Source organism: Talpa occidentalis, unplaced genomic scaffold (genome assembly GCF_014898055.3).
Source record: "Talpa occidentalis isolate TD23 unplaced genomic scaffold, MPIMG_talOcc4v2.1 talOcc4.10, whole genome shotgun sequence".
NCBI classification, from domain to species: domain Eukaryota; kingdom Metazoa; phylum Chordata; class Mammalia; order Eulipotyphla; family Talpidae; genus Talpa; species Talpa occidentalis.
Genome location: NW_023600993.1, coordinates 85603209 through 85625300, shown reverse-complemented (window position 1 = coordinate 85625300; position 22092 = coordinate 85603209). Strand labels below are relative to the sequence as shown.

Genomic DNA, 22092 nt, shown 5'->3' with positions numbered 1-22092 from the left:
ACAGGAGAGCCTGGAAGTGCCCTGACACATTCCAGAGCCTTCTCAGGCAGATTGAGTGCCAGCATCCCCAACCCCTGGTGAGAGAGGGGTGTGGGAGGGGGCCCAGAGTAGAAAGTTGACTTCCTGTGAATCTTGAATGTTAAGGGTATGAAGGGGCTCCTAACTGATCTAAATTTCTTCAGTTTACTTCCTCTTCAGCCAAATCATTCCTGTATGCCTGTTGACTCAGGTCTGGTTTTCTTCATGTGTGATTTCCCCAGGGGACTCCAGGGGGCTGGGGCTAGAGGAGAGAATGAGACAGCATCTGGAGCTAGAGCAGGATAATATCTCACTGCTGCTTCTCTTGGTCTCTGCCAGTGCTTATCTGTGAGACTTAACCAGTGCTTTCCTTTCTCTGAGCCTCAGTTTCCCTGGATGTGTAAGGAGAATTGGCCCAAATAATCCCAGAGGACGTTCTGGGGCTCCCCCTCTCTCTCGGCTCTCTGTTTCTGGGAATGTGGGTCTTTTTCTGGATGTATCAGACACCCTGTGACTCAGTTTCTTTCTCTAAGCTCCTCAGTCTTCCCAAGTATGTCAGTGCCTTGTCCTTACCCTCATCAGTCTCTGAGTCCCAGCCTCCCTGTCTCTCAGTGGAGTGTGTCTCTCCTCCTTTGTGATCCCCTGACAATGGGAGGTAAAAATAGCACAGGGGCTGTGCTGGTGGAGATAAAAGGGAATTTGCCTTTTGTGTCCTGTGGCTGGCTGGGGGGGCTGTGACACGTGGAGATTGCTGACATAGCTCTCCTCCACTGACCTTGACAGCGGCAATAAAAGGGGTAGCCCAGCTCCCAGCCCTCACCGTGGTGTTGAGGTGAGTGATCAGGGCTGAGTCGGAGCTGAAGGGAGGGCAGTCGGGCAGGTGGGTGAGGGTGCCTCTGGGTGGGCACGAGTCTGTATCTGTGAGAGAAGATGCTCTGGTGTTTGAGAGGGTGTGTGCATGTATTGGGGGCTCACCGGGGTGTCTGCTGTGGGAGCCCCAGGGGATCACCTAGTCTGAGGTCTTGTGGGTTGTTGGATTATAACCCAGTGTGGGGCCCCTGGTCCCTCAGTTCCCCTGTCGCTGCTGTTTTTCCAGTGCCTGCTGCCTTGGCTGCCTCGGACCTCCAAGATTTCTAGTCCCTCATCTTCCACCTCTCAGTGCCACCACCATGATGGATATGAGTGAACTCGGGGAGTCTGCCCCCTACCTCCGCCAGGCCCACCAGGAGCTGATGAAAGTACACACTGTTGCATGGGATGGTAAGTGAAGACAAAGAGGGCACAGCCACAGAGAAGCCCTATGGGTGCAGACAGGTGTGGGGCAGGGTGGCTGATGGGGCACTCTGGCCTGATATCTTTAGCTCCAGACCTTTCCCTCAGAGTCTGGGCCCTGGGGCTAAAATCCCAGGCCCCTCCATACATCAAGCCTTGGTTTTTCCTTCTGTAAAATGGGACAGTTTCACCTGCCGCCCAGTCTGTGGCTGAAGCCTGAGACCTCTGAGATGAGATGCATATATGCAAACAACCTCTACATGTCGCCAAACCTGTGCTTGTTATTTTTAGCACTTTCCAGAGCCAAAGCCTTTGTTTCTTAGGGGCAGGAATAAAGCCTACTATTTATGGTCTGGTTTGCTCATAGGACAGTAATAACAATAAGCAGTGTGTATCGAGTGCTTGTTGTGTGCCAGGCTCAGAGCAGATGACTTTTCATGCACCCTCTCACCCTAGGGAGGTGGGGATCAGTGGGCATCTGGGCCAGGGCCGCCTTTACAGATGTGCAGTTCCTGCAGGTGCAAAAGGTACCACGCTTAGTGGCAGGGCAGGCAACAGAATCTGGTCGCCCAAATCTGTGCCTTTAACCACCGGGAAATATGGACTCTGTGAAGCCTTAGGGCCGGCTGGCCAGGCAAGGGGTAGCACAAGACACAGTCAGGAGATCCAGGTCTGAGTCTTCAGCAAAACAGAAGTGGGACTCCCCTGAGAATGATGTGTGATGTTGAAGCCATTCCAGAAGGTACATCAGGAGATGTCCATCATGTTTTGCTTTCAGGAAACAGGCCCAGAGAGAGTGAAGATTTTCCCCAAGTGACAGGGCAGAGGTGGCAGAAGCAGGGATCTGAATCCAAGTATATAATCCCCAGCGGTGAGGGGCTGTTAACCCTTGCCAGGGAAGCCTCTGATGAGCTCTGCCCAAACCTGTCTGCATTTGGAGGGATCTTCATTGGGTGCTTCTGCATCCTGACAGAGGGGCTCCTGGGAAGGACACAGATCTATGGACAAGGCTTGGGGCACCCAGCTGGGCCCCCAAACCCCAGATGTGCCCCAGCTGCTCTCAAAGTCTGAACCTTCTCCCCCAACCCAGGGAAGAAGCGGGTTTGGGTACCTGATGAGCGTGATGCCTACGTGGAGGCAGAGATAAAATCTGAAGCTACGGGGGGCAAAGTCAACGTGGAGACCAAAGACCAGAAGGTTTGGCTCCCCCTTTTCCTAGGATTATTAAGGAAATCCCAGGGTGTGCACCTCCTGGCCAGCGTGCACCCAGTGGAGGGGGTCTGTGAGTGCCCAGGGGTGAAGGGTGGAGGTCAGCTGGTTCCAGCCTACTACCCCACCACTGCCTCCCTGGCAGATGCTGATGGTACGCGAGGCGGAGCTGCATCCCATGAACCCTCCCCGCTTCGACTTGCTGGAAGACATGTCCATGATGACGCACCTCAACGAGGCAACTGTGCTGCACAACCTCCGCCAGCGTTACGCTCGCTGGATGATCTACGTAAGCCGTGTGGCAAGGCCATGTCAGGGGTGGGGCCTAGGGAGAGCCACTGAGTTGTGGGAATAGCTGTAGGGAAGAAGTGGAGCTGTGTGCAGTTGGGGTGGGAGGCAGCTGGCAGTGGGATATGGTGATGCCTTGAAGGCTTGGGGGCAGGGCCACTTGCTGGGGCTTATGGTGGGCGTGTCTGGCGGCGTGGCTACAGGGTTGCTAGTGTGGAGCTGCAGCAGCGGGGGAGAGCTGCAAGGGATTGTGGAGTTGGGTCCACATACCCTGTGTGAGTCAGGGCTAGGATGGGGCTTGAACAGCCACAGAGGGAATTTTGCAAGGCTCCTGGTTTGGTGAGGCCTGGGGTCTGAGGATGGGAACTTGGCCGCCTAGAACCTGGCTGTATATTCTCTCAGACGTACTCAGGCCTCTTCTGTGTTACCATCAACCCCTACAAATGGCTCCCGGTCTACACGGCCTCCGTGGTGGCGGCCTACAAGGGGAAGCGCCGCTCGGAGGCCCCTCCCCACATATACGCGGTGGCGGATAATGCCTACAATGACATGCTGCGCAGTAAGAGCCTCCCGACTCCTCTTCCCTACCCAGCACCCCTGCCCTGGCTCCAGGGAGGTCTCCGTGAAAGACCCCCTGCCCTCCTCCACTTGCGTTCTCCTTCTGATGTTGCGTAATCCTTCTGTCCTTTCTCGCCTCTACGCCACTTGGTCTTTCCCATTTCTGACCCTGGGTGGTGGAGGGATTGCACCAGTGGGTGGAGCCCCAAGTTGTTCCTTCTGTGGCTGGTCCCTCCTCTTGGCTAACTTCTCTATCCCCTCCCCTGTCCTCCAGACAGAGATAACCAGTCCATGCTGATCACGTGAGTGTCGGGTTCTGGGCATGGGGTGGGAAATGCTGGCCATCAGGCAGGGAGAGGACAGCTCGCAGGGTTGAATACCAAGTGCTTAGGGCAGGGCTTTTGCCACCTGGAGCCCATGTGCCAGCTGAGGCTACCCTAGGCCTAAAGCATTTTGTGTCCCTTTCTGCGCAGGTGCATCATGTGTGGTGGGCAGGGAATAGATCCCCAAGCACCTGAGCATCAGCCTGATGCCCTTGTCCCCAGGACCTGAATCTTTTCCTACCTTGATCTTTCGGGAATTTTGATTTTTGGCTCCATGGAAAGGGGGAAACTCCTTTCCTTGTCCTCCCCCTTAAAATCTCCTTATCTCTCAATCTTATTTCAGCCCTTCATTTGCGCCCCCCCAACCCCCCCGGGAAAGTGGTAGAATACTTCCATGCCAAGCTCATGTCTCACCAAGCCAATATGGACATGGCTGCGCCAGTGTGGGCATAGCACCTTTTAGCTAAGAACAAAGGCTTTGAATCCAGAAAGACCTGGACTCAAGTTCTCATGTTTCCACTGAAAGTGGGTGCCCCTGGGCCTGAGTCTCGTTGGTGAAAACAGAACAGTTCTGCTTCACCTTCCACGCTAGCTGTCAGGACTCAGTGAGTGGATGTATGCGCCTGGCACACACCAGGGACAGTGACATCACTTCTCTGAGCCCCAGTTCCTTGCCCATAGAATGAAGGTGTTGCTTTCCAGGGTTTTTAAGGCTTCAATGAGCTGTTTTGGGTGCAGCCCCTGGCACTATGTGCCCAGGAACCAGTGGCGTCATCGTGCAAGTTCTCATCTGTGTAAAAACTCGACCCCTCTGAGGGCTGCGCTGTCTATGGGAGTGTTGAGTTGGGGGTCCCGAGTTAAGAGCTGGGTGGGAGGGCAGAGGGGCTCTGCTGAAGGAGTGGGGCACTGGGGGTGGGAGGAATTAGAGTGACCAGGTGGGTATTGGTGACTCATGTTTGTGTTGTCCAAGCGGAGAGTCGGGGGCCGGTAAAACGGTTAACACCAAGCGGGTCATTCAGTACTTTGCCATCGTCGCCGCCCTGGGAGACGGGCCGGGCAAGAAGGCCGTAAGACTCGCCCTCAAGGGCGCCTCGCTCCACTGCTTCTCAGTTTTCCTTTTCTTTCTCCTCTTTCCTTTGTCTTTTCTTTTCTTTTCTTTTTTTAAATTTGATTCCCCAGAGCCTCCAGCCCTGCCTGAAGCTCCCACCCTGGTGGGGGACTCTGGCCTGAGCAAGGCTTGACCAGACATGCTGTGGCCACCCTGACGTGCTGGGACACCCAGTCTGGGCCTGCCTCAACTTCCCATTCGTCACAGAGGGGTGGGACCACGGCTACTCCAAAACTGTTCATGTGATTTTTCCCTTCCATCGTGTCCTTCATATTTTGAGTTTGCCAAATAGGCCACTTTACTGAGTAGTGGTGTATTTCTTGGCTTTCCTGCACCAAAGTTACCTGCTGTCAGTCAAACAAGCTGGCTTCTACGGGGTTAGCCAGACCCGAGAGCCCTTGGCTTTCCTATCTGCAAAGGTTAAGGGGTAATTTTGTACCCCAGGACTTCTCTGTAGTTTTTGAAATTTTCTGAAGTGACCCTAGCCACAGGGCCAGCTGTTCAGAGCCCTGTGCTGCCCCCAGCCACCTCAACCTGGGCTGCCTTTTCTTTCTAGAAGCCCAGTTTTCTTCCCACACAGGCCCCTCTCCGGGTGCTGTTGAGCCTTGCTTCATTCTGGGGCATTTTTCTTTCTTGCTTTTCTTTTCTTTGTTCCATCTTAAAGTTTTTTTTTTTCCCTTTTTTTTCTTTTCCTTTTTCTGCATTTGATCTTGGTTTTTGACTTTTTTTTTTTTTTTCAGTTTTTGTTGTTGTTGTTGTGGTCGTGGTTGTTTTTGTCGTTTTGTTCTTGTTTTTAGTACTCTTTCCTCCCTCCCTTCCCCATCCCATTTCCAAACCCCCGAAGTGTCTGAGGATGCCGCAGAAAATTGGGACTTGGTCCAGTAACAGGAATGGAGGGCAGGGAGTGGCCAGACCTGGCAGGGACTCAAGAAGGGCAGGGGGACCGAGTCATCTGGTCAGAGGGGAGCTCTGGAGGGCCAAGTCTAGGGGGTGTCAGGCAATGAAGATGGAAAGGAAAAGGCGGGCCCAAAGGTCAGTGCTGGAACTTAAAAGCCAGTCTCCTCCCCTTGGTCCCACATTTCACCACACCTGCCAGACACAACCCTGGTCAAAAGCCCTGGTTCTGAGTGTGTGGGATGGAGCCTCCCTCCCCAGCAATTTTCTGGGAGGATTTTTTAGTCTAGAATCTATTCTTCCATTCTATTCCTTTCTTCCCAGGCTGCTGGGAACTAGGGTAGGAAAGAGAGGAAAGAGGAATGGAATGAAGACAGGTTGAGGCTTGGAGGAGGAGGGGTTCCTCTCCAAGTTCAGTAAGTCCCTCTAGGTGAGACATGTGGGGGCTGCAGTGTCATGGGAGACAAGCTGCCTGGGCTCAGTGCCTGAGTTTTAGTTTCCTAAGACTTAGTTTCCATTTTGAATTCTAGCAGGTGGTCTAGGGTACAGTGAAGGCACCTAGTCATAGTACAAAGAAGTGGCATCAAGAAGGGTTATTGTAGGGGGCCTCCTCGGTGGTGCAGCGGTTGAGCGCTGGGCTGCGAAGATGTCCGCAGCCTCTGCAGCACCAGTTCGATCCCCGACCACCGGTGAGGGTCCCACAAAAAAAAAAAAAAAGAAGGGTTATTGTAGAGGGAGATGAAGGTAAGAAGGTTCAGAGTGGGAAGAGGTCTCCTTCAGCCCCAGAGGAGCCTTCCTGAAGCCTTCCTGAAGGAGGGAGCATTTGAGCTGGGCTCTGAAGGGAGTGTATTTTAGTCAGAAACCTCTAGAGGCTGGGGGTCACTTCATGGAGAATGGGAATTGAAGGGATGTGAAAGGGGTCAGAGACAGAAGTGGGGGAGGGGAAGGGCTACAAGAGGGTCACCCCCAGATGCAGTCTGCTGCCTCAGCCCTGATTAGGGGCATGCTTGCTCCCACTTTCTAGCATTTCTCTATTAGTTCAGGGAGGGTCAGGCATGGGGGGGTAATGGGGGCAACACATTTGGTGACTAACATTCACTGTCCTGCTAACTGCTACCCCCGCAGCCTGGTGAGACCCTGCCCCCTCTAATGTTGTCTTCCTTCTCCCCCCAGCAAGTTCTGGCCACAAAGACGGGGGTAAGTACAAGCCCAGGGAGAGGGGAGTGGGCAACAGCTAGAGATTGTCAGGGTTGGGCCAATACCCAGGACTACGGGCTGCTCCAGGCTCCCAGACCATCAGCACCAGGGCTGACAGACATCTCTACCCGCCACCAACAGGGCACCCTTGAGGACCAAATCATTGAGGCAAACCCTGCTATGGAGGCTTTTGGCAACGCCAAGACCCTGCGGAACGACAATTCCTCTCGTTTTGTGAGTGGCCAGAGTGGGAGCATGGAGTGGGGGCACAGCAGGGTTTGCAGCAGGGGGACGAAGGTGGTGGGGACCCTTCAGTACACAGGGCATCACTGGCTGGAACCCCAACTAAGTCTGCCCTCTTGCCCACAGGGCAAGTTCATCCGCATTCACTTCGGTCCCTCTGGGAAGCTGGCATCCGCAGATATCGACAGCTGTGAGTCTGGGAGAGGGCAGGAATGGGGCAGACAGAGGCCTAGGCCTGAGTCTTCCTGCCCTGACTAAACATCCTTCGTCAGATCTTTTGGACTCCTGCCTATTCCAGGCACTTTTCTCCATCTCCCAGTTCAGGCCACCTCACCTCTCACCTGGAACATTCTACCAGCCCCTGTATGGTCTCCCAACCTCCCCTCCTCTCTTGATCTTCCAGCCAGAGTGATCTGATCTCCAGGACCCTAATCTGATCAAAACCCTTTCCTACATGAAACTTGCCTTTCCTGAAAACTTTCTAGATCCCATCACCTTCAGCTGGAGACCCAAATCCTTATTTGGCCAAATAACTTGTGCCTGGGCCCTTAGCTTTCCCAGGCTTTTCTCTGGTCCCTGACAGAGCAGGCTTGGCCTGTGTGCCCCTCCCTCCCCCACTAGCCTCATTTCCATGCATCAAGTCCCCCTCTTTCCCAGAGCCGCCCCTGATGCCTTCCTAGGGCTGTCATCCATCCCCCTGGCCCGGCCCTGCTGCACAGACCTGGTGCCCAGGCCACACAAACAGAGGGGCATTTCCCACACTGGGATGCAGGACCAGATCCTGACCCATAAGCAGGGGCACCTGGTGACAGTGGCAGGAAATGTAGTGCAAGCCCCGACGCCCACGTGCAGACACACGGAGGCTGTGCTACGCGCATGTGAACACAGCGCTGCTCTGGAGGGGGAGCGTGTGATCCGTGGTGGAGGGAGGAATGGAAGCTTAAGTGAAAGGATGAACAAATGGAAACCCACCCATGGACACTACATTCACGCGCCACACGCCGAGGCCAAGACTGAGAGACGGGACACACGCATTCCTGCACTGGCTTAAGCACCCATGGACAGACCCCCTTCAGCACAGGCCGGCAGGTGTTCCCGGGGCCCTCTGCACACGCCCCTGCCCCGCACAGCACCTCCTCCCTGCCTCTGCATACCTAGCGTAGGGTAGCGACCCCCCTGGGCCTGTGCGGGGGCAGTGGGCCGGTCCTCCCTTTCTCCCAGATCTCCTGGAGAAGTCGCGGGTGATCTTCCAGCTGCCTGGTGAGCGTGGCTACCATGTGTACTACCAGATCCTCTCAGGGAAGAAGCCAGAGCTGCAGGGTGAGGGCCGGGGGGATGGGCCAGAACCCACGGGTGGGTTGGAGATGGGGCTGATCAGCTCCTTCCTGGCCCTGTCAGAACTGGAAAGTCTGTTCCCTCGCTGTGCTGGGATCTGTGACATCGCTTCCTTCCTGGGCACTCCACTCCCATTTCCTCGGACTTCTGGTGGTTGCTGAGCCCCTCTTCCTGGTGCTGGAGAACAGGACTCTTAGTACCGTTGTCCTTCCTGTTCTGAAACTAGAGATGCCCCCTTAGCACCAAGGGGAACTGATAGCTCTGTTGAGGTGCAGCTCCCCTCTCTTAAAAGTCCCTCAAAGGCAGAGTCTGGTCCTCCTGTGCCCCAGCACTGAGCACAGGGTTTGGGCCAAGGGGATTGCCATGGGTCATGGTCAAGGGATGAGTAAGATGTGGGATCTGGGGTTCATTCCTCAGAGAACCATATAGAGAAACCTGGGCAATGGCCACTAGAGAGGAGTCCTGAGAGGACCCAGACTCTCCTGCTGGGCTGGTCCTGGGGGGCCCCTCCTGCTGGGCTGCGGGGAGAGGACAGCCTGGGGAACACAGCCTAACACACCCTTCTCTACCCTGTTTCCCCCAGACATGCTGCTTCTGTCGATGAATCCCTACGACTACCACTTCTGCAGCCAGGGTGTCATCACCGTGGACAACATGAACGACGGGGAGGAGCTCATGGCTACTGACGTACGGCTGGGGCGGGAGGGGGGGAGAGCAGGGCGCCTGCAGCGTGGGGCCATGTGAGCCCGGGGGGAGATCAGGGAGCGGTTCCCTGGCCCTTCGCTTAGCTGGCCCTTCTCTGATCCCACTGTTCTGCCACAGCATGCCATGGACATCCTGGGCTTCAGTGTGGACGAGAAGTGTGCCTGCTATAAGATCGTGGGCGCGCTCCTGCACTTCGGCAACATGAAGTTCAAGCAGAAGCAGCGGGAGGAGCAGGCTGAGGCCGATGGCACTGAGAGTGAGGCTCCCTGCCCCTGCTCTGGGTGGTCGTCTCAAACCTGGCCCCAGCATCCTGTCCATGACCATTGTTAACCCTCACCCTTGTCCACAACCTTTGACCTCCATCTCGCCTGGTCCTAACTGTAACCCCTGAGTTTTCAGCTCCAGAGCTTCACCTTCCTGAGTTGTCCACTTTGCTAGCCCTGAACTTTACCCTTCCCAACCTCCCTCTCTTAGACCTACGCCACTAGGGCCCCCATTACCTGCATTCTTGGCCTCCTCCCTTCTCACCACACCCATGCGCCCTACCAGGTGCTGACAAGGCTGCTTACCTGATGGGGGTCAGCAGTGGGGACCTCCTCAAAGGCCTTCTGCACCCCCGAGTGCGTGTAGGGAATGAGTACGTGACCAAGGGCCAGAGTGTGGAGCAGGTGAGACTCTTGTAGGCCACTGCATACCTGGGGACAGTTAGGGCAATGCCCATCCCTGCCCGGTTCTAGCCCAGCTCTCCACTCCTCAGGTGGTGTTTGCCGTGGGGGCTCTGGCCAAGACCACCTACGACCGACTATTCCGGTGGCTGGTGTCAAGGATCAACCAGACGCTGGACACGAAGCTGCCCCGCCAATTCTTCATTGGGGTCCTGGACATCGCTGGTTTTGAGATCTTTGAGGTGAGCTCTTGCAGCTCCCAGCTCCTCTGTGGGCCTCCCTGTGCCCATCCACAAGGAGGCCCTCTGAGCCCATGCCTCCCTCTGCAGTTTAACAGCTTCGAGCAGCTGTGCATCAACTTCACCAACGAGAAGCTGCAGCAGTTCTTCAACCAGCACATGTTCGTGCTGGAGCAGGAGGAGTACAAGCGGGAGGGCATTGACTGGGTCTTCATTGACTTCGGCCTGGACCTGCAGCCCTGCATTGACCTCATCGAGAAGGTGCGGCCTGGGCGAGCAGAGTGTGATGAACGTGTTGTGCTTGTTTGTGAGCGAGCGTGTGCATGTGCTCATGTGGCTGTGCACTGCGGTGAGTCTGTTATGTGTGTGCGGCTGTGACCGCGTGTGCCTGCACATGTGTATGATCAGGAGCGTGCATGTGTTGGAGTTTGCATGTGAATGCGTGTCAGTGGTACGTGTGAGCATGTGTGCATTCTAGCACTGCTGACAAGAGGCCCTCTTGAGTGCACCCGGTTCCGCAGTCACATTGACCCCCTCAGAACCGCCCAGGGAGCAGGCCAGGCCAGGGTGTGTTTGCTTATTTGTTTATTTGACTGTGAAACATTATGTTTTTCCCCTTTGCACAAAGAATGGAAGAAAGAAAATCAGAAAAATCAGAAGGGGGTCAAAATAATTCCCCCTAATTCTGCCACAGCCTGTATCTCGGCACTTTGGTTAGTTTCCTCCAATTCCTTTACCCTGGGCATCCCCTCTGTATTAGAGACACCGACTCATGTCTCCTTTGTTTCCTCTGAGAGTGTATCTTGGACACTGTACATTGTTGGTCTCCACACTCCCAGTGTTCATGTGTGTCTGTCTCTTGCAGTAGGACATTAGGGTGTTGATAGTTTTTCTGCTACAGCAGCACTGGGTCCCCCATTTTGTAGGTTGGGGAATTCAGGCTTAGGTCTCAAGGGCCCACAGCGAACAAGTGAAGAAGCCAGAATAAACTCAACTGCTTTTTTTTGACTGTATCGTCTGTGAGACCACAGATATGGGGGATGGGAAGGTCAGTGGGGACAGAGATGCCAGTTTGAGTTTGCACCCTTTTCATCAACAGAGAGGACGACTCTGAGCTCTGAATTGGCAGAAGGAGCGGGAAGCCAAGTCACAAACTTTTCTTTCTCAGAAAAACAGGGCTCTTGAGATCATCTAGTCTGTCACTCCTAGTAGCTGGTGGGGTTGGGGGTTCTGGGAAGGTTCCCATAAGCGGGGGGCAGCTCCAGGAAATGGTCATCCAGCCCTGGAAGGATGCGACAGAGACCCTTCACACTTGCTCCCTCTCCCCAGCCGCTGGGCATCCTGTCCATCCTGGAGGAGGAATGCATGTTCCCCAAGGCCTCCGATGCCAGCTTCCGGGCCAAACTCTATGATAACCACTCTGGGAAGTCGCCCAACTTCCAGCAGCCTCGGCCTGACAAGAAGCGCAAGTACCAGGCCCACTTTGAGGTCGTCCACTATGCAGGCGTGGTGAGTACCCGTGGGAATTGTGGCTTTTGTCCACACTTCCTTCTCTGGGTTCTGCCACCTGAGCCAGCGCTTATCTGGTCTCTGCCAGGTGCCTTACAGCATCGTGGGCTGGCTGGAGAAAAACAAGGATCCTCTGAATGAGACAGTGGTCCCCATCTTCCAGAAGTCACAGAACAAGCTCTTGGCTACCCTCTATGAGAACTACAGTGGCTCCTGCTCCAGTGAGTACCAGGGCACGTGGTCATTCTGTGGGGGACTCGGTGATGTTCTAGGAGTGTGACTGGTCCCATGTTTCTCCTAGCTGAGCCCCCCAAATCTGGAGTGAAGGAAAAGCGTAAGAAGGCAGCATCATTCCAGACTGTGTCCCAGCTGCATAAGGTAAGGCCCAGTCTGGGCCTCCTGCAGGCCCAACCCTGCCGGCCTCCAGCCCGTCCCTCGCTCCCGCTCGTCCCCTGCACCCTGGGCGGGCGGCGGTTAAGACTTGCAGTGATGTTTAACTCCTCTCATGTGAACATCACAGCAAGTCTGTGCTGCTTCCCGTCCCCACTCTGCCTGGGCAGGGTTTAGGGGGCACTAGGTGAGGCCTATAGGGGCCCGTGGGAGGGATGGGGAAGGGGTGGGTGAGTCAAACAGAAAGCGGCAAAGGGTCATGGGGAATAGAGAGTGAAGGGGCAGCGTGCCCAGCTCACCAGCCCTTAGAGGGCGGAGCCACTGCTGCTTCCACTTCTGCTTCTCTGCCCCTCTTGTACCTCCTCCCCTCTCCTCACCCCCAGGAGAACCTCAACAAGCTGATGACCAACCTGCGGGCCACGCAGCCCCACTTCGTCCGTTGCATTGTCCCCAATGAGAACAAGACTCCAGGTATCACCCGGGGCTGGGCTAGTGGGGAGGGGCGATGTCGGGAGGAGGGAAAGGGGCAGACTAGAGCCCAGCCGCCCCCTCCCTGGGGCCCGCACAGCCTCAAAGCAAGTGCCCTGTCGGGACAGCACGAGGTCTTGGCCACGACCTCTAGCCTTCTCCCTGACTCCCAACATGCCCAGGGGTCATGGATGCCTTCTTGGTGCTACACCAGCTTCGCTGCAACGGGGTTCTGGAGGGGATCCGGATCTGCCGCCAAGGGTTCCCCAACAGGCTGCTCTACACAGACTTCCGGCAGCGGTGGGTGTCTGTCTCCCTGTCCAAACCCCAGTTCTTCCCAACTCCCCCTGCACGGCCATCTCCTTACCCTGCTAGCCTTCCACAGGGGGATACAGCTGCCTGAGGGAGTGGGAAGGGTACAGGCTTAGAGCCAGCCCCCCAGGTTCTCCTCACCCAGGAGGAGGCAGGGGGCTGGGAGGGAGCTGGCCAGGCAGTGGGAGAGGGCGGTGGCTATGGTTTGGGGTAAATATTGGCGGTACAGCCAGTAGATCTCACCGATGAGTTGGACACAGAGTAAGAATGAAAGAGAAAAAGATAAGGGCGGTTCAAGATTTGGTGAGGAGCGCGTGTTCTGGGTTTTGCCTTGCCACTGTGGCCATGTCCCGCATGGCTGCTCACACGCGCGCGTGACCCTTTTAGAGAGCGGACATGCGGGAACCCTTGCTCTTACGGATTACCGCCCAGAGGTTTCTTTACTTTGTGATATGCTAGGCTACATCGCCTCCTTTATATTATTCACCTTCTCCAATTAAATTATACATTAAAAAGTTATAAAAGTGCTATGTGATCTTTGTAAATATTGCCGCCTCCTAACTACCAAATGCATCTCAAGGCAACCTGGGTGTGGCCATGACTCCCACCAGCTTGTTCAGTGTGTGCCCCGGACCCTCTGCTCCAGCCTCTGGAAGGTCAGGAACATTTCCCTGTACCCCACCCAGTCTCCTTACCAGCTCTTCACTGCTCTCCCAGGTACCGCATCCTGAACCCCAGCGCCATCCCGGACGACACCTTTGTGGACAGCAGGAAGGCCACAGAGAAGCTGCTGGGTTCTCTGGACATCGACCACATCCAGTACCAGTTTGGCCACACCAAGGTCAGGGCACACACAACTGCCCTTGGCTGTGGGTGGCCACACTGGACAGGGGACACACTGACAGTTGAGGGCTGCACCTGTCTCCCCTCACCCCTAGGTGTTCTTCAAGGCTGGGCTTCTAGGCGTCCTGGAGGAACTCCGCGACCAGCGCCTGGCCAAGGTCCTGACACTGCTGCAGGCTCGGAGCCGGGGCCACCTCATGCGCCTTGAATACCAGCGCCTGCTTGGAGGCAGGTAGGTGTGGGAAGGTGGAACACAGGGGCCGGCCAGTGACCACTGGCCCCTGCCTCACAGTACCACCAGGCCTCCAGAACCTGTCAGTACAGTGGGCCAGACCATCCCCCTGGCTGGTTGGGATGTCTCTGCAGGGATATGGTTTTGTTTTGTGCCATTCAACCTCCAGCTTCCAAGCCATGGGCATGGTACCTGATTTGTACTGTCCTAGTTAAAGTACAGGACAGCTCCGAGGGGTGCTAGAATGATCTCTGGCCAGTGGAGGGATGTCTGAGTCAGAGATCTGGGCACAGGGGGCTAGTGGTGGGAGCGGGAGGCTGGGATATGAGCCCAGAAAGTCTGCCCCTAGAGCCCAAGTGTAGGGATACACACGTGGCACCTTCAGAACACACTTGGGGTTCTGTGCTCCCCCTGGAGGCAGACTATGTGACCTGGCACCTCTCCTCCAAACTCACTTATAAAGCAGAGGCATCAGAACCTACTGGAGAGGCTCAGGGAAGATACATGGGCTCATGCACTGAAGTGCTTAGTTTGATGCTGGCCCAGGGTAGGTGGTCGGGGAACGTCAGGGCTGGTAGTAAGAAGGGACAGCATGACTCTCCTGGCCCCGATGTGTCCCCACATCCCAGGGAGGCCCTGTTCACCATCCAGTGGAACATCCGTGCCTTCAATGCTGTCAAGAATTGGTCATGGATGAAGCTCTTTTTCAAGATGAAGCCACTGCTGCGCTCAGCACAGGCCGAGGAGGAGCTGGCAGCACTGCGGGCAGAGCTGCGGGGGCTGCGAGGCACCCTGGCCGCTGCTGAGGCCAAGCACCGGGAGCTGGAGGAGACACACGTCAGCGTCACCCAGGAGAAGAATGACCTGGCTCTGCAGCTGCAGGCAGTGAGTGTGGAAGGGGAGGGATTGCCCTGGGATCTGGTGACCCTGACATTCCAGAGAAACCCAGGCTGCTCCAAGAAATACTGCATGTCCCCCGGCCAGGGAGGACCTTGGTATATGTGGGGTGCCCAGGTGTCACCTGAATCTTCCCCTCAGTTCCTGAGGCGCTGAGATGAGGCCTGCAGGCTGGTGTCCATGCTCAGCTTCCCATGTGCCCTAATGACCCCCCCTCCCCGTGCCACTTGGCTTTCTTCTAAGCTGCGGGGGAGCCCCCATTTCCCCAGCACTCCCCTTGTCATCCCTGAGATAGACCTAGCCCCTTTCTGTGGTGAAAGGAAGCCAGAAGGCAGGTAACAGTTACAACCAGAGGGCAGAAACCAAAGGTCTAGAATCTCCCCAAGTTCACGGAGCCACTTCGTCCTTCAGCAAACACTCTGAGTGACCTGATGCTAGGCTCCATGCTCGCTCTGGAGACACACTGGTAGGAAGACAGAGATGGACCTGGGGTCACAAAATGCACCGTCTAGTGCAGGAGACGTGGAGGTAGCTAGGCAGTGACAAAGTGCCCCTGTGACTGTGCAGGGCTCGCTGCTCCCACCCCACCCCTGAGGAGACCTCAGCCCAGCGCTCCTCTCCTGGTGTCCCAGCTTGTCTGATGTACCCTTCTTGCCTCCTGTGCTGCCTCACCCGAGCCCTTTGGGGCCACGAGCAGGTCACAGTATTCTTCGCTCCCCAGGGCCCCACTGAGCCAAACCTTTCTTCAGCAAGTTTACCTGGCATCCCCACGTCCCCCTCTAGGAGCAGGATAACTTGGCGGATGCTGAGGAGCGCTGCCACCTGCTGATCAAGTCCAAGGTGCAGCTCGAGGCAAAGGTGAAGGAACTTAGCGAGCGGCTAGAGGACGAAGAGGAGGTGAACGCTGACCTGGCTGCCCGCCGGCGCAAACTGGAGGACGAGTGCACAGAGCTCAAGAAGGACATTGATGACCTGGAGCTGACGCTGGCCAAGGCCGAGAAGGAAAAGCAAGCCACTGAGAACAAGGTGTGGGCTGGGCCTGCTTGTAGAGAAGAGCCAGAGCCAGGAGGCCCGTGGTGGGGCTCTTGGCTCTGCCTCCCTCTTGCAGTCTGGCCTTGGGCAGGTCACTTTCCCTCTGTGGGCCTCAATTTCCTCATCTGTTAAATGGGGTAAATAATGGCACCTCCCTCTCTAAGGTGGGTAAGCAGGCAGTGTGTGATTAGCCTTTGCTAGCACTCGCCACAGGGCTTTGCACGCAGTACGAGCCCAGCGATCCCAGTGATGGTCATTCATCCTGGCCTCAAGCCCTTTGACAGCAGGAGCCCCATTGCTGCCTCCTCTGGTGCCTTCTGTCTTTGAAGCCTTAGCCCCTGTGGTTCACAGGATGGGAAAGCGAGGCTTTAGGGGCACGCTGCTTATGCAGATCTGAAACACCTGTTTATACCAAAAATAACTGGCACCAATTATCTGTCCCTCTGGGCCAGACACTGTGCCAAATTTGTGAGCATTTTGTTCATTAATCCCTCAGTACAACTCGAGGAGTGGGGCATTATCATCTCCGAAGGATGAAGAAATCGAGGCTCAGAATGAAGTGACTTGCTCAGGGTTTCCTAGCAGTAAGGGGTGGTTGCTCTGAACAGTGTGAGGGGGAGGCCCATGGTGACCCCAGCCCTGGCACAGGTGAAGAACCTGACAGAGGAGATGGCAGCACTGGACGAGTCAGTGGTCCGAGTGACCAAGGAGAAGAAGGCGTTGCAGGAGGCCCACCAGCAAGCCCTGGGTGACCTGCAGGCCGAGGAGGACCGTGTGAATGCACTGGCCAAGGCCAAGATCCGGCTGGAGCAGCAGGTGGAAGATGTGAGTTGAGCCACTGTAGAGGGCTGTGGGCTGGAGCCGGGCCCTCCATTGGTGGCTGGCTGGGCCCAGTGACGGAGCCCCCCACCCCACAGCTGGAGTGCTCCCTGGAGCAGGAGAAGAAGCTGCGCATAGACACGGAGCGGGCCAAGCGCAAGCTGGAGGGTGACCTCAAGCTGACACAGGAATCAGTGACAGACGCTGCCCAGGACAAGCAGCAGCTGGAGGAAAAGCTCAAGAAGTAGGTGTGGGTTGGCAGCAGACCTGACCCCCTAGCTGGCAAGGGGCCTCCATGCCCGCCCTCTTGCATTTCACTATCTCTGGACTAGTCATTTCTGAGTTACTGCAGACATGGAACAAAGGCTGAGATGGGGGGGTGGGGGGGGTCACTAGAATGCAGGGGATAGTATCCTGCCCTCCCTGGACCAAGGGGCCTGGTCAGGCTTCGAGGCTGGGGCAAAGCACGTAGGGCTGCTCCAGAGGGCCTCAGGCGGGGTGTGTGCTGGGGTAGGGAGTGCAGGTTGCCTCACCTGGGGTAGGGAAGTCAGGACCTGGGCTACTCCCTACCCTGTGACCTCCAGGAAGGACTCTGAGTTGAGTCAGTTGAACCTGCGGGTGGAGGATGAGCAGCTCCTCGGGGCCCAGCTGCAGAAGAAGATCAAGGAGCTGCAGGTGTGTGGGGGTTGGAGGCCGGCGGGAACCCTGATCAGAGCCCCGCAGAGGTGACAACTGTGGCCTCTCCAACCCAGGCTCGGGCAGAGGAGCTGGAAGAGGAGCTGGAGGCGGAGCGGGCAGCCCGGGCCCGCGTAGAGAAGCAGCGGGCAGAGGCAGCTCAGGAGCTGGAGGAGCTGAGTGAGCGGCTGGAGGAGGCTGGCGGTGCATCAGCTGGGCAGCGTGAGGGCTGCCGAAAGCGGGAGGCCGAGCTGGGGCGGCTGCGGCGGGAACTGGAAGAGGCAGCACTGCGGCACGAAGCCACGGTGGCCACCCTGAGGCGCAAGCAGGCGGACAGTGCAGCCGAGCTGGGCGAGCAGGTGGACAGTCTGCAGCGGGTGCGGCAGAAGCTGGAAAAGGAGAAGAGTGAGCTCCGCATGGAGGTGGACGATCTGGGTGCCAATGTTGAGATGCTGGCCCGTGGCAAGGTAACCGCCTCCTTTCTGACCCCTGGCTGTCCCCAAACCCATCCTGACCCTCCCTCCCCGCTCCAGCAGCTGCCACCCGCTGACTCACACCTGTCCCGACCTAAACCCTGACACTTCCAGCTTATTTTGACCCAGTGTGCAGTTCACAGTCTGTGACCTCTGAACTCTGACCTGTGCTGACTGTTCCTGTTCTCAACCCCAGCACCCAACACTGACCCCTAATAGTATCTGCTGACTCTGAACACTGTTCCAATCTGACTTCAGGTTCTAGTATCCTAACCTTACAGTGACCTACCGGCCTTGGACAAGTCTAGCCCTCTCACTTCCGATGTACAACCGTTAGGTCATAGCCCAGCAGTAGAATCTGACCCTGAACCTGGGACTCTGCTCCCCCTTCAATTCCTGGGCCTTTGTCTAATCTTCTAGTTCCCAGCCCCAGGCCCCGGTCTGATTGGCAGCCTTAGTGCCTGCCCTTGGATTCACACTTATCCTAACTCCTGACCCTGGATCCCAGGCCAGTGCAGAGAAGCTGTGCCGGACCTATGAAGATCAGCTCAGTGAGGCCAAGATTAAGGTGGAGGAGCTGCAGCGGCAGTTGGCAGACGCAAGCACCCAGCGTGGGCGGCTGCAGACTGAAAGCGGTGAGGCCAGAGGCTCAGTTGGGCCGCCTGGGGCGGTGCTGCCCCTCTGCTGGTCTGACCTGCCTGCTTCCCCTTGACTACAGGGGAGCTAAGCCGCCTGCTGGAGGAGAAGGAGTCTCTGATCAGCCAGCTGAGTCGTGGGAAGGCCTCGGCCACGCAGAGCCTGGAAGAACTGCGGAGGCAGCTAGAGGAGGAGAGCAAGGTGGGCAGACCACTAGTTGCCACAGAGGGGGCAGGGTGGGCACTGGGGCCACCAACTGGACCGATGCTGAGGTCACCAGGGTCCCTGCAGGCCAAGAGTGCGCTGGCCCACGCCGTGCAGGCTTTACGGCATGACTGTGACCTCCTGCGAGAGCAGCACGAGGAGGAGGCCGAAGCGCAGGCTGAGCTGCAGCGCCTGCTATCCAAGGCCAATGCTGAGGTGGCCCAGTGGCGGAGCAAGTACGAGGCAGATGCCATCCAGAGGACCGAGGAACTGGAGGAGGCCAAGTGAGTGCCGCATCAGCCAGTCGGCGCCACACCAGGGGATACCTGTGCCTCTGAATGCTGTCGGGGCGAGGGAGCATAGGGCCCTTCCACTAGCCTCCCTGCCCACTCAGTCCGTACCCCGTCTGCTCCCATGGCCAGAAAGAAGCTGGCACTGCGGCTGCAGGAGGCAGAGGAGGGAGTAGAGGCCGCACACGCTAAGTGCTCATCCCTGGAGAAGGCCAAGTTGCGGCTGCAGACAGAGTCGGAGGACGTGACCCTGGAGCTGGAGCGGGCAACCTCAGCGGCTGCCGCGCTGGATAAGAAGCAGCGGCACTTGGAGCGGGCCCTGGAAGAGCGGCGGCGGCAGGAGGAGGAGATGCAGCGCGAGCTGGAGGCAGCCCAGAGGGAGGCGCGCAGCCTGGGGACTGAGCTCTTCCGGCTGCGGCACAGCCATGAGGAGGCTCTTGAGGCTCTGGAGACAGTCAAGCGAGAGAACAAGAACCTGCAGGGTACAAACCACCCCAGGGTCAGAAAGCTACTCTGGGGTCATTGGGAGCACCTTGGAGTCACAAAGGGTACCCTGGTGGGGTCACCCTGGAGTTAGGGGTGAATAAAGTGACCTGGGTTAGAGCATGAGTCCTGTGGGTGGCCCTTAGTGCCTTGTCTGCTCTCCAGAGGAGATCAGTGACCTCGCAGACCAGGTCAGCCTCAGCGGGAAGAGCATCCAGGAGCTAGAGAAAGCCAAGAAGGCGCTGGAAGGGGAGAAGAGTGAACTCCAGGCTGCACTGGAGGAGGCAGAGGTTAGGGGGTGGGGTGGACACCGGCCCTTCTGCTCCCCCAGCTCCTCCATCACTTAACACATGATCCTGGTTTCCACCTGCACACTGCCTACGCTGCGCACAGGGGGCCCTGGAGCTGGAGGAGACCAAAACGCTGCGGATCCAGCTGGAGCTATCCCAGGTCAAGGCTGAAGTGGACCGGAAACTGGCCGAGAAAGACGAGGAGTGCGCTAACCTAAGGTACGGAGCCTGGGGCCATTGCTGCCCAGGACTGCCCAAAGCTCCAGCCCTCCTCTCTGGGGCTTCCAGCTCCTGCTGGCAACCCCACCCCAGCTACTCAAAGGCCACTTGAAGGAAAGCTGTGTTTGTTTGAGCCCCACTGTGCATGGGTTGGCACAGATTGAGTTTGCCCACATGACTTTGTTAGGTCAGGATTATCGTCAAGTTTAGAGGTAAACCTCAGAGATGCTAAAGAACTTGTCCAAGGTTACACAATGGAGACGAAACCAGAGTTCAGCCAATGTCTGTGTGCCAGAGCCTCACTCTACCCATGAACCTGTTTTGATGGGCAGCAGGCAGTCACAAGGGCTTGAAACCAGAGATGGACATGTCACGTATGGGTTCATGTCTCCCATGTTCCATAGGTGTTTTCAAGAGCAGGTGTGGTGCTCTTGCCTACCTTCCCTCAGACCAAGACCCCCACCTTTCATCCTTCCTCTCTCAGGCGCAACCATCAGCGGGCAGTGGAGTCCCTGCAGGCCTCCCTGGATGCAGAGACACGGGCCCGAAACGAGGCGCTGCGGCTCAAGAAGAAGATGGAAGGTGACCTCAACGATCTAGAGCTGCAGTTAGGCCATGCCACCCGCCAGGCCATGGAGGCCCAGGCAGCCACACGGCTGCTGCAGGCCCAGCTCAAGGAGGAGCAGGCAGGGCGGGATGAGGAGCAGCGCTTAGCAGCCGAGCTCCGCGAGCAGGCACAGGCCTTGGAGCGGCGGGCTGCGCTGCTGGCCTCGGAGCTGGAAGAGCTGCGGGCTGCCCTGGAGCAGGGTGAGCGCAGCAGGCGGCTGGCAGAACAGGAGCTGCTGGAGGCCACCGAGCGCCTCAACCTCCTGCATTCACAGGTGAGGACTGGGTGAGGGGGTGGGTGTATGGGGAAGCCGCAGCCTGTGGCTGTCTCTGAGGCTCTGCTTTCTCCCAGAACACAGGCCTCCTGAACCAGAAAAAGAAGCTAGAGGCGGATTTGGCCCAGCTGAGTGGGGAGGTGGAGGAGGCTGCCCAGGAGAGGCGGGAGGCTGAAGAGAAGGCCAAAAAGGCCATCACTGATGTGAGGCTGGACTGGGGCTATAGGGAGCTCGGGCCAGAGCCCAAGGGGACTTCCACTGGGGCTGGTTATCTCCTGCCCATGCTACCTCCTGTCCTGTAGGCAGCCATGATGGCCGAGGAGCTGAAGAAGGAGCAGGACACGAGCGCACACCTGGAACGGATGAAGAAGACACTGGAGCAGACAGTGAGGGAGCTACAAGCACGGCTGGAGGAGGCAGAACAAGCTGCCCTCCGTGGTGGGAAGAAGCAGGTGCAGAAGTTGGAGGCTAAGGTATGGGTAGCCCTCCTGGTCCCTTCCTCTGCAGGGTGAACTGGCAGGCTGGGGTACCAGGCCCATCCCCTGGCTGCTCGCAGGTGCGGGAGCTGGAGGCTGAACTGGATGCAGAGCAGAAGAAGCACGCCGAGGCCCTCAAGGGGGTGCGGAAACATGAGCGCAGAGTCAAGGAGCTTGCATACCAGGTGGGGACTAGGTTCACCTTAAGGGGAGGCCTTGGTCATGCAAATGCTGAGTCCCTTTTGCCTGTCCAGGCTGAGGAGGACAGGAAGAACCTGGCTCGCATGCAGGACCTGGTGGACAAGCTACAGAGCAAGGTCAAGAGTTACAAACGCCAGCTTGAGGAGGCGGTGAGTCACTGTGGTACTGGCACCGGGGGCCTAGTTCAGGTCAGGACGCATGTGGTGCCCCCACTCAATTGCTGGCCCCTGGCTTTGCCGCCAGGTGGGGTGTACCATTCTGGGTCATGGCTTCAGCAGCGCGGGTTTTGTGTCTAGTTAGGCTGCCCGAGACTGGTAGCACTGTCCTCCCACCCTGTCCCAGCAGTGGGAGAGGTAAGTTTCTAATAGCCTCAGCAAGAGGCAAGGCCTAGTTCTGGCTCCCTGAAGGTACCCATGTGCTTTTCCCCAGGCCAGGAAGCCTGACACATGGGCACTTCTGAAAGGAGTGTCTTCACTCCCTTCCTGCTCTGGGTAGTGGTGAGGGGATCAGAATGACCACCTCAGTTACCAAAGGCCTGTGTGCCCCCAGGAGCAGCAGGCCAACACTAACCTGGCCAAGTATCGCAAAGCCCAGCACGAGTTGGATGATGCGGAGGAGCGAGCCGACATGGCAGAAACCCAGGCCAACAAGCTGAGGGCACGGACCCGGGATGCCCTGGGCCCCAAGGTGAGGGGAAGCAGGGTACCA

General features: G+C 57.2%; 1 protein-coding gene across 2 annotated transcripts in view; it reads left to right on the top strand.

The window, feature by feature from the left end:
- Positions 1–22092, top strand: part of MYH7B (myosin heavy chain 7B) — a 39057-nt gene that overhangs the window by 16631 nt on the left and 334 nt on the right. For both annotated transcript variants that reach the window (XM_054696892.1, XM_054696896.1), the window contains exons 4-44: positions 802–850; positions 1115–1278; positions 2381–2487; positions 2645–2788; positions 3190–3346; positions 3620–3647; positions 4639–4735; positions 6844–6867; positions 7009–7101; positions 7237–7300; positions 8332–8430; positions 9029–9132; positions 9268–9406; positions 9700–9818; positions 9908–10057; positions 10145–10315; positions 11384–11563; positions 11652–11784; positions 11865–11941; positions 12337–12424; positions 12604–12721; positions 13451–13574; positions 13672–13808; positions 14438–14693; positions 15489–15731; positions 16386–16562; positions 16655–16800; positions 17141–17231; positions 17309–17698; positions 18213–18339; positions 18423–18541; positions 18632–18828; positions 18967–19316; positions 19483–19607; positions 19711–19826; positions 20311–20707; positions 20785–20910; positions 21010–21180; positions 21264–21368; positions 21438–21533; positions 21934–22071. In XM_054696892.1, coding sequence (XP_054552867.1) covers positions 1188–1278; positions 2381–2487; positions 2645–2788; positions 3190–3346; positions 3620–3647; positions 4639–4735; positions 6844–6867; positions 7009–7101; positions 7237–7300; positions 8332–8430; positions 9029–9132; positions 9268–9406; positions 9700–9818; positions 9908–10057; positions 10145–10315; positions 11384–11563; positions 11652–11784; positions 11865–11941; positions 12337–12424; positions 12604–12721; positions 13451–13574; positions 13672–13808; positions 14438–14693; positions 15489–15731; positions 16386–16562; positions 16655–16800; positions 17141–17231; positions 17309–17698; positions 18213–18339; positions 18423–18541; positions 18632–18828; positions 18967–19316; positions 19483–19607; positions 19711–19826; positions 20311–20707; positions 20785–20910; positions 21010–21180; positions 21264–21368; positions 21438–21533; positions 21934–22071 — 5814 coding nt within the window. In that variant the 5' untranslated portion in view covers positions 802–850; positions 1115–1187. The remainder of the gene's footprint in view (positions 1–801; positions 851–1114; positions 1279–2380; positions 2488–2644; positions 2789–3189; positions 3347–3619; positions 3648–4638; positions 4736–6843; positions 6868–7008; positions 7102–7236; positions 7301–8331; positions 8431–9028; positions 9133–9267; positions 9407–9699; positions 9819–9907; positions 10058–10144; positions 10316–11383; positions 11564–11651; positions 11785–11864; positions 11942–12336; positions 12425–12603; positions 12722–13450; positions 13575–13671; positions 13809–14437; positions 14694–15488; positions 15732–16385; positions 16563–16654; positions 16801–17140; positions 17232–17308; positions 17699–18212; positions 18340–18422; positions 18542–18631; positions 18829–18966; positions 19317–19482; positions 19608–19710; positions 19827–20310; positions 20708–20784; positions 20911–21009; positions 21181–21263; positions 21369–21437; positions 21534–21933; positions 22072–22092) is intronic.